General features: G+C 43.3%; 1 protein-coding gene across 2 annotated transcripts in view; it reads left to right on the top strand.

The window, feature by feature from the left end:
* The window catches only part of COLQ (collagen like tail subunit of asymmetric acetylcholinesterase), a 102,515-nt gene that overhangs the window by 32,430 nt on the left and 54,417 nt on the right, over positions 1-15,668 (top strand). For both annotated transcript variants that reach the window (XM_083188964.1, XM_083188965.1), the window contains exons 3-4: positions 9,249-9,350; positions 14,052-14,096. In XM_083188964.1, coding sequence (XP_083045090.1) covers positions 9,249-9,350; positions 14,052-14,096 — 147 coding nt within the window. The remainder of the gene's footprint in view (positions 1-9,248; positions 9,351-14,051; positions 14,097-15,668) is intronic.

The raw sequence follows: 15,668 nt of genomic DNA, 5'->3' as shown, positions 1-15,668 counted from the left end.
CATTGCAATGCTGACTTCTATTGAGGTCATATATTTGATTTTGAATGTCTGACATTGTACTGTAGGTTGTGATGCATCATCACTTGCAGTGTTACAATGGAGAGAAATAAAGTTCCAACCAACTCTTGAAGGCCCCATAAATTAAGCCGACTTGTCCGAAGGACAAGTCAGACCTAATTTCCCCTGAGCTCCATCGGCAGCTGCCCGCGAGAGCTCACTACGATTTGGCACTTGATGTGCCATTTATTCCCTGTACACTGCGGACAGCTGCGGCAGAATTTGAAAAAACCTTCAAAAGATAGGCCGGCCGCTGATTTGCTAAGATTACTCTCTCTCTCTATCTCTCTCAGCTAATCAGCGGCGAGGCATCAAGGCTGCTGATTGGTTGAGAGAGAGAGAGAGCACTCTAAACCAATCAACGGCAGGCCGATCTTTTTAAATTTTTTACAATTTCTGCCACCGCTATCCACAGTGCCTGCTTAGTGCTTCCCGGACACTGCGGACTGCCTGCCCCGCTTAGATGTTGCACCCACAGCCCCTGGGTGCTTCACGCAGCCCAGATCCCACGCTGCCCGACCCCTTCATATAGGTGTATGCCAGCGGTACTTCACCGCTGGCACACACCTACGGATCGGACCAACACATCGTCGGTGCTAAAGAGCAGCAGGTTCAATTTGTAGGTTCTGAGCCGATGCGCACGGGACCGTGCATCGGGTCGGATGGGATGTCAAACACAACCGATTTGGGCCTATTTCTTAGCCCGATCCATCGGAATTGGGTGAAATCGGCCCAAATTGGATAAGTGTATGGTCACCTTTACTGTCAAGTTAGGAGATTATTTGCTGGTTCTTTATTTCTCTCATATCTCATTTCTGCAGGAGGCCAGGCGTAACAGAGCAGTGTACCCTGTGTGTGTTATAGGATGACATTTCAGGAGGATAATAGATAGTACTCAGATAATAATCTTCTGTAGTGTGTGTTACAGGTAGAGGATTGTTTTATTCATTCCCAGTAATAAAGCTGTAAATGTGCTCAATAATCTCATATCTAATTTCACAGTACAAAGAAATATGTAAACACTGTATACATACATATAATACTCTGCCATGCATGTGTATTATATGTCAATCGGATGTATTTGGCATATGACTCTGTCCATTTGTATTGTACATCAAATTTGTCTACTACTGCTAAGAACTTTACTATAGATGCTAAGAGCTTGTGAGAGTATTCCCACAATGTCACGGAGCTGGTGGACCTGCCAACAGCATCTTCCAAGTCCTGGTCTGGCTCCGCATAAGACACATGCCTGTGTACTTCAATATGTTGGCAATCTGTAATATGTTTGTACCCAAAGAATGGAATTTATAGATGACATCCCAAGAAAATGCTCAGCTGCCAAGCAGTAAAATATAAAACATACAACAATAAGATAAAATAAAATTATAACATAAAATAGATCATATGTAGCTGAAAATGTGCAAGCAAACACAGGGGGCCTGATTAAAGGTTCCAGGTGCCTTGGCTAATACACATGTAGCTTCCCTGTACTGCTGCTAAACACATGTGTATAAGCGCCCAGGGACTCGCCAGTCATACTGCCCATGTGCATGTGACGAAGGTTATACAACTGGCATGTAGGATCTAATGTTTGTGGCTTGTGAAAGAGACTTTGGCTTTAGGCTGCAGAGCTGGCGCTGTAGCACAATGTACATAAAGTAATGGTTCCACCAGTAGGTTACATTGGCACAGCCCTCTGGCAGTCACCTTAAGAACTTTACCCCCCACTGTACGTATATCGGGTTGGGTGATAGCTAAGAAGCATGGAATAAATGAGGCCTTTATTTTATTCCTCGTCCATTACCTGCAATACTAATCAGCCTATTGGTTAATCAGGCCTTGTGCAAGCATGTAGAAATGAATCACCATCAGGAATCATTACAAATATTGCAAGCTGTCAGAAAGAAAAAAATTGGTAAGCAAAACTCTAACATTGCACAGAAGCCATTGCAATATCCTACATCTGTATACTACACATAGTAGTATCAAATGATTGAAGTAGCCTCTGGTGGCCATAGGTTGGACACAGTGTTTTCATTTTCTTAGATGAAGATGGCAAGCATCCAGTATACTTCAGATGCAGGTGGTTTTTTTTATCCAGGGAATCTAATTAAGATATACACCACTAGCTTGCCAATCATTCGAACGCTTGCCACTTTCATCTGCCTATTGGATCTTGGAATTATGTGAAAAAAGCATAAAAACTACCTTAATACAAAGTATTGAAAAAAGACTGAGGCCCTTTGGGTGACCATAGAAACAGGGTAGAAGGCGATTCTTCGTATAGGGGTGATCTACAGACCACCAGGTCAGGAAGAGGAACTTGACAAGAGCCTATTGCAGGACATCAATAAAATGGCATTAAAAGGAGAGGTGATAATCATGGGAGACTTTAATCTACCTGATGTAAACTGGGTGCTGCCTGTTGCAAGTTCCACCACAATTAGGGACATTCTGAATTCCTTGCAAGGAGCATCCCTCCAGCAATTGGTGAGGGAGCCCACTCGTAAGGACGCAATATTAGACTTAACACTTACGAATGGTGACAGAATATCTGATGTAAATGTGGGTGAAAACCTGGGAGCCAGTGACCATCAAGCAGTATGGTTCAAAACAAAGACAGAGACCGACTCATTGCACACGTGTGCACGCGTGCCCTAACCCTGCCCGTCTCCCTGAAGCGGAGATGGGCAGGGACACGCATCGTCCCCGCCGAGAGACTGGGACGCGCGTGTGCATGAGGCGCACACGCGTCCCAGTTCAGTATAGCCACCGTCCGCCGGCTGGGAGGCTCGCCAGCGGGGAGGGTCTGGCGAGCCCCGGCCAAGGATGGCAGGGGCTACATCTGTATCAGCAGTAGAAAGAAAGAAGTAATAATGCCACTGTATAGGTCATTGGTATGACCTAATCTAGAGTACTGTGTTCAGTTCTGGAGGCCATATCTCCAGAAGGATATAAATACATTAAAGACTGTACAAAGAAGGGCAACTAAAATGGTGCATGGCCTACATCACAAAACGTACCAGGAAAGACTAAAAGATCTTAATATGTATACTTTAGAGCAGAGAAGGGAAAGGGGGGACATGATAGAAACTTATATATATCTAGGGTTTTAACAAGGTACAGGTGGGAGACATTCTTTACAGGAAGAGGAGCAACAGAACACGAGGTCATGCACTGAAACTAGAGGGAGGAAGATTCAGGGGAAATTTGAGGAAGAATTACTTCACAGTAAGAGTAGTAGATAAGTGGAATAGCCTGCCATCAGAGGTGGTAGAGGCAAATACAGTAGTACAATTTAAACATGCGTGGGATAGGCATATTGATATCCTTACAAAAAAATAAGGATCAAATATGGTTTGAGGTAACATGTTTAAAAAAGGGGCAGACTAGATGGGCCAAGTGGTTCTCATCTGCCGTCAAATTCTATGTTTCTATTTTTCTATAACATTGTGCCGTTGTAGACTTGCTGCACAAACTGGCAATCAATGACAGCGTAACTGGGTGGGCAGTGTGATTGCAGAACACAATTCCTGATCCATCTGCAGATATATGTGCAGATCAATTGATCTATAGATATATCTTCAGGTTTAGGTTGAAATTTTACAGTTATAGACAACATTCTATTTATATACTGTATATTGATTGCAAATCAATGGATAAGGAAAGTAAATTTAAAACATATCTAATGAGTTACATGGATTAACAAGAGAACGGTGAAAAAAATTCATATTTTAGTAGGTGCTTTATGATCTGTCTATAGAGGGGATGTATTGCAGTGATTTACAAGTACTGTTTGATATCACAAAATGCAGAATACTTAAAAAAATTATAATGACACCAAATGAAATGTGCATAATACAATCAAGCACATAGTCCAAGTAAATAAACAGTTACATTACAGTGGTGCCTTAGTTCCATATATATATATAAAAAATAACAAAAATCAATTACCCTACTTCCATGAATGATTTCAGGAGTCTGTGACTCTTCATCTGGTAGAATTTCTATTTTGCCCTTGAAAACAATTACTCTTGGGATTTATGCCCTTGAAGGTTAAGACCAATCTAGCTAATAGAACCTAGTGAATTTCATTAGCTTAGCTGTACGTGCAGCCTTTACAGATTATCATACAGGCTGCTGTTCCAGAAAGAGGTTCCAGCAACATAAAACTAATCTCTATGGTTGATTGGATTGTAAAATTCATTGCAGTATTTACCAGCAGAGTGTATTATTCTAGTGCTATCATTCACTTGACATAACATACATTAATGGGATAAAAGTTCTAATTTCAAGCTGATGTCTTACACAAATAAATCAGAGCTTTTATTTTGCGAATAAGAATATTAAAAACATATGGAAATGTTTTAGTGTTATATAAACAGCTTCATCATAACTATATCAAAGCTAAAACAAGCACTTCCCATGGTCTCATAGAGGTCAGTTCATTTGTTTATCTAGTAATGGAGCTTAAATATCAAAGGCACTGGTATGACTTCTGTCGTAGCCCATTGGGATAAGGAAACAAAGCCTAATTATTTCAGACCTTGTTGACAAGGTCTGGCTGGACAATTTTAGCCAGGGGAGGCAAGTACATGGTACTGGCCCATGGACATTCACTCATTCTTAAAAAGTTGTTTTAGATGTAGAATACGATTTATTTTGTAATGGGCAAAATCCCATCACTTTATATGATAATAGCTTTACCACCAGCGATAACTCCCATTGGTAGAGCGAACCAGGTAAGACCTGACGCGTTTCGTCATCCACAGATGACTTTTTCAAAGGTATGGACAATGAGGTATGAAAAAGTCATCTGTGGATGACGAAACGCGTCAGGTCTTACCCCTGGATACTTCTGTGGATACAAATCGGATTACAAAGCTTTCTACAAACCACGTGGACCAACTCCCTCTACACCAATCTTTTTGCCCACTGGACACTCAAGGGACACCACCACCTGTTCATTCTGGAGCCGTTCTTTCCATGAGTAAACAACATCCATGCTCACGAAGTGACATATTACATCTGGCTATCCAACATGGAAACCCACCAAACCAGTTAATATACATCCATTTTGGCAAAAACTGTTAAAAAAGGGAGTCCACATAGGAACAAGTGTGACTGTATTTTTCCCAAAGTATCCATCCCCCAATTATAGGGGCTGTTTCGCACAAAGTGCAATATACCATAAATAGATGTTTTTAGCCATTATATGTTTTCATGTGATATATATGTACTTTTTATTTGTTTAATAAATTGTTTTATATATTTATGAAACTAACCCGTATATATTTGTAATTACCTCCATTATGTTCATTTACACCCTTGCTTACACCCTTGCTTAGGGGTGTCCTAAGAGAGGAGGAGGCCCGTGTGCAGCCTCCTCTGGCCGGGCCCCCTCCTCTCTGCCGTGATTAGTAGGGTCTAAGCACTAGAGTACTCACACCCCACCGTGCATGCGCAAACCTTCAGAAAAATGGCAGCAATTTTCACAGTGCTGCTGCTGGCAGCTCTGCCCTGTGGAGTCTGAGCACTAGAGTGCTCAGACTCCACTGCGCATGTGCAGATCACTGGAAAAATGGCCGCCAATACATTCTTCTGGGATATCGGCAGGAGCGCTGCTGAGATCCTGGAAAAATGTTGCCGTACTCCGGAGGGTAATGTTTGTAAAAATGGGTGCAGTGTGCGTGGTGTGGGCCCCCCTGGAACTGCACTGGGTACCCATTATAGATACTCACTGACTCAACATTAGCTTATTTCAATTAGATTGATTACTCCCCAGTGGCAGATTTAGGATTCAGGACATCCATAGGCACAACACTAATGGCCGCCCCCTCTTCTGGCCAATATTATTATTTTCATTATATAGTCCTCATTATATATTATAAAATAATAATAAAATAATATTAACAAATAATAATAATAATAATAATAATAATAATAATAAAAAAAAAAAGATATAAACTATAACATTTAATTTTCATTATGTTTAATATACAGTATTTACTAAGGGACAGCGTTCATGGAGTCTCTTCAAGTCCTACCCAATTACCCTCCACTCAAGGTTGTGTATGGTACAGTAGAGTGAAATATTTTGGAGTTACTGGTAAATTTCTGACTGACAATACTGAAACAATTAGCCAGGTGCTGCCTCCCAATTAGCCAGGTGCTGCCTCCCAATTAGCCAGGTGCTACCCCTAGGCCTCATGGGAAATTCACTGCTGTTCCCCGCTCCATCCCCACTCACCTGTTGCTAGCCGTTTCTAGTCAGAGACAGTGCGGCTGATCACATATCAGTTCCCCTTGTGCACTTCCCAGCTTTCCCACAAACTGTAAAAGTGATAATAACCCTGCCACGGTATAATGTGTACTTATGGATTCATAAAGAAATAATCAGTCTTGTTATTTGTCTGCCGATGTTACAGTTGGTTCTTATATTTATAGGAGAATGTATAATCTGCACTATGGGCTGAGCAGTACTGTACCCCTGGGATGGATGGATGGATGAAAGCAACCAATGCTTGCGCTACCTTTACTAACTGTGCATGGTGTATCATATGCATTATGTTCTCTGTCAGAACAATTCTCATAATGGACCCTGGTTCTTACACTGACATACTGTAGGTGATCCATTAGTAGCACTGTGTAGACCAAGGGTGAAATTTACTAAAATGTGAAATACACTTCAAAGGTCATGTTGCTATGGGCAACCAATCACATCCTGTCTACTATCTTCTAGAGGGTGGTAAATAAATAAGAAGTAGCTTCTGATTGGTTGCCCATAGCAACATGACCTGTGAAGTGTGTTTAACATCTTAGTAAATTTCACCCCAAGAGTGATGTCTGCAGTTCTTACACTATTCCATGTGAAATGCTGTACTGTACTTCTCAGTAATGTATGTGTGCTGCAAAAGGCAGATCAGCAACAGGGTAAAAGCCCTGCATACAGATGTGTGTTGGTAAATGAATAGGGAGTCCCATAATTAGATTTTGTAGTAATGGAATATATTTAACCTATTACCGTACGTTCTCTGTGCTCTCTGTCACACCTCTTCAGCAGCTTGCTATGTTAGTAGGCAGGGGCTCTGTCACATAGGCAAAACTACATGTTGGTCTGCCCCCAGGCCCCGGCTAGAACGGGGCTGTGGTGCCTATTTTTCTTTCTTTGTTTATTTTTCTCTTTTTCTTTGTATATTTCTTGTGGGATATTTACGCCCTCAGCTACTGCATCTGACAGCACTGTTGTTTTTACCTATTATTTAAATTTTAACCTGCCTGCTCCCTATTGGTTGCTGTAGTGCACGATCAGCCCATTGCGCTGTCATGTGGGCGGTGTCCTGGATTCTCCCCTTCTGTGCGGATAAATACTGAGCACATCTGCCCTTTTCCTCTGCTCAGCATTCTGCGCTGTCTAGAACTGTGGGTATATATAATGAATTGTCAGACAGTGCTGTGCACATATGAAATATAGCTGCTATATAGTAACAGGTAGGAGAGTGGCTGTGGTGTGGGTTTATTGTGCTAATGTTCATCTGGAGGCAATAGTTCTGTGTGGCATAAAATAAATTGATGTTGACGTTAATTTAGAATGAAAAAAGACTGAAAATAATCCCTGGAAATAGATTGGAAGCTATAAAACTTTACTGCCTACATAATGGCCATGAGGCAGGTTGGTGAAAAATAACTTTCATGTGAAACTCGACAGGACTTCTTAGAAATGAAGGCTATTCCATGCGAGAAATTGCTATGAAACTGAACATTTCCTACAACGGTGTGTACACAAACAGGCTCTAACCAGTGTAGAAAGTGGGAGGAGCTCGGTGCACAACTGAGCAATAACACAAGTACATTAGCATTAGCAGGGTTCCCCATATTTAAGAGTCCAGCACCGAGCTCTTGAGCCAGCCCTGGTTCCAATGATACATGGGACAAAAAGAATCGGGGTCCCCCTTATTTTGGACCCAGCACCAGGATCCAACAGCCAACAGGTTGATGCCACGGGAGACTTTTTATATACTCTCCCCCAGCCAAAACATCACCCCCAGCCCTTGACTGGGTCCCTGGGGACCCTGACCATAAAGATGTGTGTCCCTTGCAAGCTTCACCCATACAGTGCTGAAGCCAGGGCTGACCCCGGCATCCCTGGGTGGTGGGTTCCGGGCTTTTGTGTAAATAAAATAAATAAAAAATATCATTGGGTTGTGCTGTCGAACTACACGTTCCAGCAAGCCTCCCCCTCATGCAGAGACTTGGAGAACCATAAGTCCCAGTTGCCTCTTTAATGCACCGCATACTGGGACTTGCATTGATATTTTTTATTTATTTTATTTGCACAAAAGCCCGGCACCCACCACCCAGGGGCCGAAGCTTGTAGTCCGACAGCATGATCATTAAAATAAATAAAAGACACTGACACTCTTAAAAAAGGTTCAGTTTTAATAACATACATGCATACACAAGCGTGGCAAGCGCAGCGAGCCCGCGAGGAGCGGTGGTACGCGTCCTCTGACCTTTTCATACCCCCACTATCCACGTTGGCGTGGAGTTGATTTTATATAGTGTGGTGAGCCACCGAGCCCAAAGCGTGGCGAGCGCACGCATATTACTTTACATGTATTCCGCGTCCCCTCGCGGGGCACGCTGCGCTCGCCACACTTCGGGCTTGGTGGCTCGCTGCGCTCGCCACACTGTGTATAATCAAATCCACGCCGATGTGGATAGTAGGGGTATGAAAAGGTCGGAGGACGCGTACCGACGCCCCTCGCGGGCTTGCTTCGCTCGCCACGCTTCGGGTTGGCATTCATAGTGGGGGTGCATTTAACATACTAAGCACCCATGACGTTTAATTATCTTATAGGGGGCACTTTTAACATTGAAAAACCCATTAGGGTGCTTATACAATTTTAAATCGCATACCATTGTATATGCGATACATTGGCATACAATGCCATACAATGCGATTGTATACAATTTAAAATTGTATAACATCGCCTGCCATCGCGTAGCATCGCATCGCATACCATCGTATGCCTTATGGTCTGCGATGCGATGGGCGCCGTGCTAGTACACAAGTACCTCATAATGTAATTTCTGCTAATTGGTAAGCATAGAAGCTTTTTAGAGCTACACTAACTTTCCCCCAATGTATTATCCTAATATGGTTTTATTCTCTTTTTTTTTTTTAGATATATGACTTGGATTATACAAATTCACAGCTGGAGTTTAACCCAACTATACCGTTGTGTTTGCCAGGCCCGCCAGGCCCAGAAGGACCTCCTGGACCACAGGTTTGTACATTGTAGTGATTAAAAAAAAAAAATAATAATAATGTATTTAAAATACCTTTTGTATTATACTGTTGTATGTATGTCTCAGTAACACATTGCTTATACGCTGATACAGCTACTATATTGTTAGAAAGTATTAATGCGACTCAGTTAGAGTTACATCCCACAGGTGAAAAAAAATAATCTCCTCTAAGTGTTATGTAATACATTTTTTGTGTTTTTTTTTAACCTTGCACTTCAATCTCCTGATGACAACATTAGGCTTATATAGTTATACTGCTTTCACATCGCAAACCATGCTCTGACCCGGTATTTGAACACATTTCCAAAATGGTCTGAGCAAGCTAAACCCCTTTCACAATGCATGGTGGACCCGGTTTATTACTGGGTGATTACCGGGTTGGTGCCTTTCACACTGAACCCGGTTCACCCATAAAAATCAGTGTAATGTCATTTGTAATGGCCGTTTATGGCTCACATGCTTGTAATGTAGCTAAACATAGTTATGTTTATGTACTGGACCAATTTCAAATGTTTTTATATATTATAAGCCTCCACTCTTATTATAAGCATCTCCCTCCCCTCCTCATCAGTCCATGTTGCTGAAACTGTATGTTCTGTAGTGCAGAAATATGACAGCAATGCTTCTCCACTACTTCATATGCTATTTCTCTTGTTTCCTGACTCAGGATTGTGTCATCAGGCAGGGTGAGAGCCTATCACCTCCTGTGGCACAGTCATGTGTTTAAAATACCGGGTCTGAGGCTTTCACACTGCAAAATGAATCGCCTTTGAACCGTGTAGGATCCTTTTTTTTTGCCGTGTTAAAATACCGGGTTTTTTGACCTGGTATTTGGACTATGGAGCTTTCACACTGCACCTAACTCCGGGTTGACATGCTTAAAAATCTGCAATACACCGTGTTATAGCTGCAGTGTGAAGGGGGTATTAGTGGTGCATGATAAAAATAAAAGTGGTTTTCTGGTATTGTATTTTGTTAAATTTCGACCAGTTCAGAGAGGAATTATATGCACCATCCGTCATCTTACTTATGTTTTCTGTTAGATCAGATAAAACTTTTTATTTCTTCCTTAGGGCTGGCCATTGACCAGCAATGATTTAAAATCACCAATGGTTATTGGCCACTGAACATTAAAATGAATGTGTGTCTACGTGTATGTGTGTGTGTGTGTGTGTATATGGGGGGGGGGGGGGGGAGGAATCGGTGAGTAAAACCATCAATTGTTCCGTTATGAATGGTTTGTTTTACACCATTGAGGTTATCCATCAATGGCACTTTTGACTTTGATGGTAACCATCGATGGATAATCCACCAACAGCCATCCCTTCTTTTTTTCACTTGAATATCTATGAATAAATTCTTTTTACCCTGTCTCTGCTCGGTTCTCCTACCATTATAGTTCCCATCATCGTTCTCATCATCCTTCGCTACCTGTCCATGGTGCTGAATTATTCCAACCTGTGACACATCACCACCCCACACAACCCTCACTCTTCCTCACACAGACACGGGCAACTTCAATAAATCCTGTATAAAATTGTCCCCGACATTGTTTGCTAAATTGAGGGAAGGATTTCTCTAACCTTGGCGAGAAATAGCAGAGAGATAAAGCATAACTCCCAACATTCTCAGAGAGAAAGCCAGGACTCCTGCGCACATTGCCACGCGTTCACGAAAAGGGTCAGGGCCTCATAAAATGATGGCATGGCTTCGCGGGAATGATCATGAGTCACGCTCCCGCTTCCCATCACTATAGGGGCATGGCCGCACTGCTGCCCCTGGGTGGGACAGCGGGACAGTCACAAAAAAATCTTGAGTACCAGCCAATCAGCTCCTGTCACTTTACTGCCAGTATTAGAATAATTACAGTTAGGAGCTTATTGGGTGGTACATGTTAAATCTATTATAACCTCACGCAGCAGAATGCCTCAATGATTTGTTATGATTATAAAGTACATATTCATATATGGGATATTAGTGCAGAAAGTACGTATTAAACATAATTTCGGGTTTAATTTTTTTATTTTATTTTTCATTTATACACATTTAAAAGTTGCCTCTTGTTAAACTCTATTATTATTATTATTATTGTTGTTATTTCTAATGCTGCTTTCCCACTGCTGAAACGGGTCATTACTTGTTTTTTTTTTAACGGATTTTTAAACGGCAAGAGCCATAAAGACCCTTTCCCACTGCAGCTTTTAAACGGTAAATTACCGTTTAAAAGCCGTTTTTGGCACATTCACAATGCCGTTTAAAAACCTGTTTAACCCATAAAAAATATGAGGGGGGGGGATTTAAAAAAAAAAAAACAGCGTGGGGTCCCCCCCACAGCTGTAACCAGCACCAGGCTGAAAGAGCCGGGGCCGGTAATTAAAAATCAGGGAACCCGACAAATAGGGGTTCCCCGATTTTTAACAACCAGCCCCAGGCTCCAGGTCCGTGGCTGGTTCCAAAAATACGGGGGACAAAATTAGTAGGGGTCCCCCGTATTTTAAGAACCAGCACCAGGCCAAACCAGCCAGCAGGGTAATGCCACAGCCGGGGGGAGACTTTTTATACGTCCCCCCAGCCAAAGCATTCATCCCTACCGACCAGTCAGCCTGGCCAGGGGCCCTGGTGGAGTGGGGACCCCCCCAATAAAGGGGTCCCCCCCTCCAGGACTTACCTGACCAGGCTGAAGCCTGGTGCTGTCCCCGGTGGCCCTGTGCGGTGGCCACCAGGCTGATCATTGTGTAAAAAAATAGATGAAAAACTTATTGTTTTAAACTGTGGAACTATGAGTCCCAGCAAGCCTCCCCCGCAAGCTGGGACTTGGAGAACCACAAGTCGCAGCTTGCGGGGCATTAAAGGACCCGCTGGGTCTTGTAGTTCCACAGTAAAAAAAATAGATAAATAAATACACACTGACACATAAAAATAAAAGTTTAATACATACATTACACAAACACACTGATACTTACCTATCTTGATCCCGTAGGTAGGTCCCAGGGTCCGGTCCGGTGGCTTGGTTCCCGGGGCCTTGGTTCCGGGGCTGGTCCGGGTCCGGGGCTCCAGGGCTGAAGAGTCCGGGGTCCTGGATCCGTAGTAATCCAAAGGGGTACCTGGGGAAAGAAATCCTACTCACCTGTCCTCTGGCGTCCACCCCGGCATCTTCACTTCAAGACGCGCGGCTCCCGGCTGCTGGTACCCGCTCCGCTGTATACTAGAGACGCAGAGATCCTTCTTCCTCTGCGTCTCTGCTCAGAATGATTTCTGGCCAATCAGGAGCCGACTTTCTCGGCTCCTGATTGGCCGCTAGGCAGCCAGTAGAATTCATTCTGAGCAGAGACGCAGAGGAAGAAGGATCTCTGCGTCTCTAGTATACAGCGGAGCGGGTACCAGCAGCCGGGAGCAGCGCGTCTTGAAGTGAAGATGCCGGGGTGGATGCCAGAGGACAGGTGAGTAGGATTTCTTTCCCCAGGTACCCCTTTGGATTACTACGGATCCAGGACCCCGGACTCTTCAGCCCTGGAGCCCCGGACCAGCCCCGGAACCAAGGCCCTGGAACCAAGCCACCGGACCGGACCCTGGGACCTACCTACGGGATCAAGATAGGTAAGTATCAGTGTGTTTGTGTAATGTATGTATTAAACTTTTTTTTTTATAATGTGTCAGTGTGTATTTATTTATCTATTTTTTTTACTGGGGAACTACAAGACCCAGCGGGCCCTTTAATGCCCCGCAGGCTGGGACTTGTGGTTCTCCAAGTCCCAGCTTGCGGGGGAGGCTTGCTGGGACTCATAGTTCCACAGTTTAAAACAATAGGTTTTTCATCTATTTTTTTACACAATGATCAGCCCGGTGGCCACTGCACAGGGCCACCGGGGACAGCACCAGGCTTCAGCCTGGTCAGGTAAGTCCTGGAGGGGGGGACCCCTTTATTGGGGGGGTCCCCACTCCCCCAGGACCCCTGGCCAGGCTGACTGGTCGGTAGGGTTAATGCTTTGGCCGCGGGGACTTGTATAAAAAGTCTCCCCCCGGCTGTGGCATTACCCTGCTGGCTGGTTGTGCCTGGGGCTGGTTCTTAAAATACGGGGGACCCCTACTCATTTTGTCCCCCGTATTTTGGGAACCAGCCCACGGCCCTTGAGCCTGGGGCTGGTTTTAAAAAAATCAGCGAAGCCCTATTTGTCGGCTTTTTCCTGATTTTTTAATGCCAGCCCCGGCTCTTTCAGCCTGGTGCTGGTTACAGCAGTGGGGGGGACCCCACGCCGATTTTTTTTTTTTAACTAAATACCGTTTCAGAGGCATTCCCACTGCCTCAAAAACGGTATTTAACTGTGTAGGACTCTGCTTTTAAAACGGGTTGAAATACCGGTTATCTTTCCCACTGCAGCCTTAAACTGTAAATTGCACTGAAAAATCGTCAATTTACCGTTTTAGACCTGCAGTGGGAAAGGGGCATAAGCAACCCAAAGATGTTGTTGGAAAATATGCCAGGATATCTATGAATTGCTTGAAATACGAAGTCATTGCAATTTCAATCCATAACAAGGTTTTTTATTTTTTTTTTACATTGTATTATTATATATTTGTTTTACTCACTATAAAAGTACTATGGGCATTCCATTAAATGGTGCAAACTGTTCATCACCTTTTCTTCATCTGATATATTTGTTTTCTGTTTTTATATTTAGGGTCCTCCGGGGATTCCAGGGATAGTCGGACCAAAAGGAGAAAAAGTATGTTGCTGTGAGCATTTTTTCTGACTGCTATTTACAGGTCTATTAAATTATTCATTGTTTTTATGCAGCGATGCTTGATTTCTATGCCAGTGGGTATACTCTTGTAGCAGAGATCACAGACTTTATGCATTCAAATAGTAATTGGTCTCTACAATAGGACTTTTTACCTGTTTAGTCCTGAGAGTCACGCTTCGGTTAACATACCTTTCTTTGTTATCAATTTATTTCACTTTCCTACTTTGGTGCTCTTCTCTCCGGGAGCAGTCCAGAGCTGGGACACTGATATACATTTGATTGGGGGTACGCTGAAATGCTCGGGACCACAAGCATTTTGGATAAGGGATTATTGCGGATTTCGGAATAATTGTATGTTTTATACTCACCTGGTCCCCTGGTGCTACCCCAATGGTCCCCCGACATCCACGGGGGCCCTGGCATCCATGGCGGCCTACAGATTCCTCTTCAGTGGCATCCCCGGTCCCAAAGATGCATTGCGTGGGTGTGCCGGGGTTGTCACCGGCATGCCCGTGCAATGCAACCTTGGGACCGGGGATGCCAATGAAGATGAGTCCGATGGTTGCTGTGGACATTGGGGGACAAGGTAAGTATATAAAAAAGGTGTAGGGGGGGAACAAAACCAAACAAAAATATTCTGAAAACCTATAGTTTGGGCAATATTTCAAATAAGGGATACCCAATCTGTACACACACACACACACACACACACACACACACACACACACACACATATATATATATATATAAAGGGGGGGGGGGGGCTTTTTTCTGCACTAGTACTGGGGCAGCACTTCTATAGTGCCTTGCTGTTAAGCTGTTAATAAAGGCACAAGAGATACAAATAGGAAAAGAAAGAAAATAGAAGTGCGCCCAATGTAACTTCTCCACCACAGAAAATACACAAAGTTAAAAATCTGTATCTATTAAAGTTGTTAATTTCACTTTAATTGCAAAACTTTACATAAAATCAAGTAGTAGATCCAATAGATGATTCGACACCAGAAGGTAGTTGTACAGATATGACCCTACGCGTTTCATCCGCTAGGACTTCCTCAGGGGTGATTTGGATCTAGGTGGTGAAACATGTACCGTAAATCAAACAGGTGCTTAATACAGAACTTAATATAGTACCTATATGTTAAACTAGGTCAAACTGACCATTAGGGGAGGAAACAAGGTAGCAGGAAGGAAGCAGGTTTGGAGGATATAGATATATGTATCACATCTCCTCCGCATTGCGAAATACCGTGAGTATTACGTTGCGGTATTTCCAGCCTATTGATTTAAATGTATAGATTGCGGGCTCAGATGTACTTAGAGCAACCGCGGAGGACAATAGAGATTTTAATTTCGCCATCTATATCTGAAGAAATTTGCAAAGAATAGCTGAACAAATTTGCAAAGAATAGCACTTTTCCTTAACTTTAAAAAAGCAGATCGCACACAACTTATATTAATGAAGACCACAGGTGTGCTACCTGCCTACCTCTACGCTCAGCCATCCACTCGCATCACCCGCTCCTATCCTCCGACCTCTACTACGCATGACAG

The sequence above is a fragment of the Crinia signifera genome, chromosome 5 (genome assembly GCF_055691185.1).
Source record: "Crinia signifera chromosome 5, ASM5569118v1, whole genome shotgun sequence".
NCBI lineage: Eukaryota > Metazoa > Chordata > Amphibia > Anura > Myobatrachidae > Crinia > Crinia signifera.
This window is presented reverse-complemented; position numbering and strand designations above follow the sequence as displayed.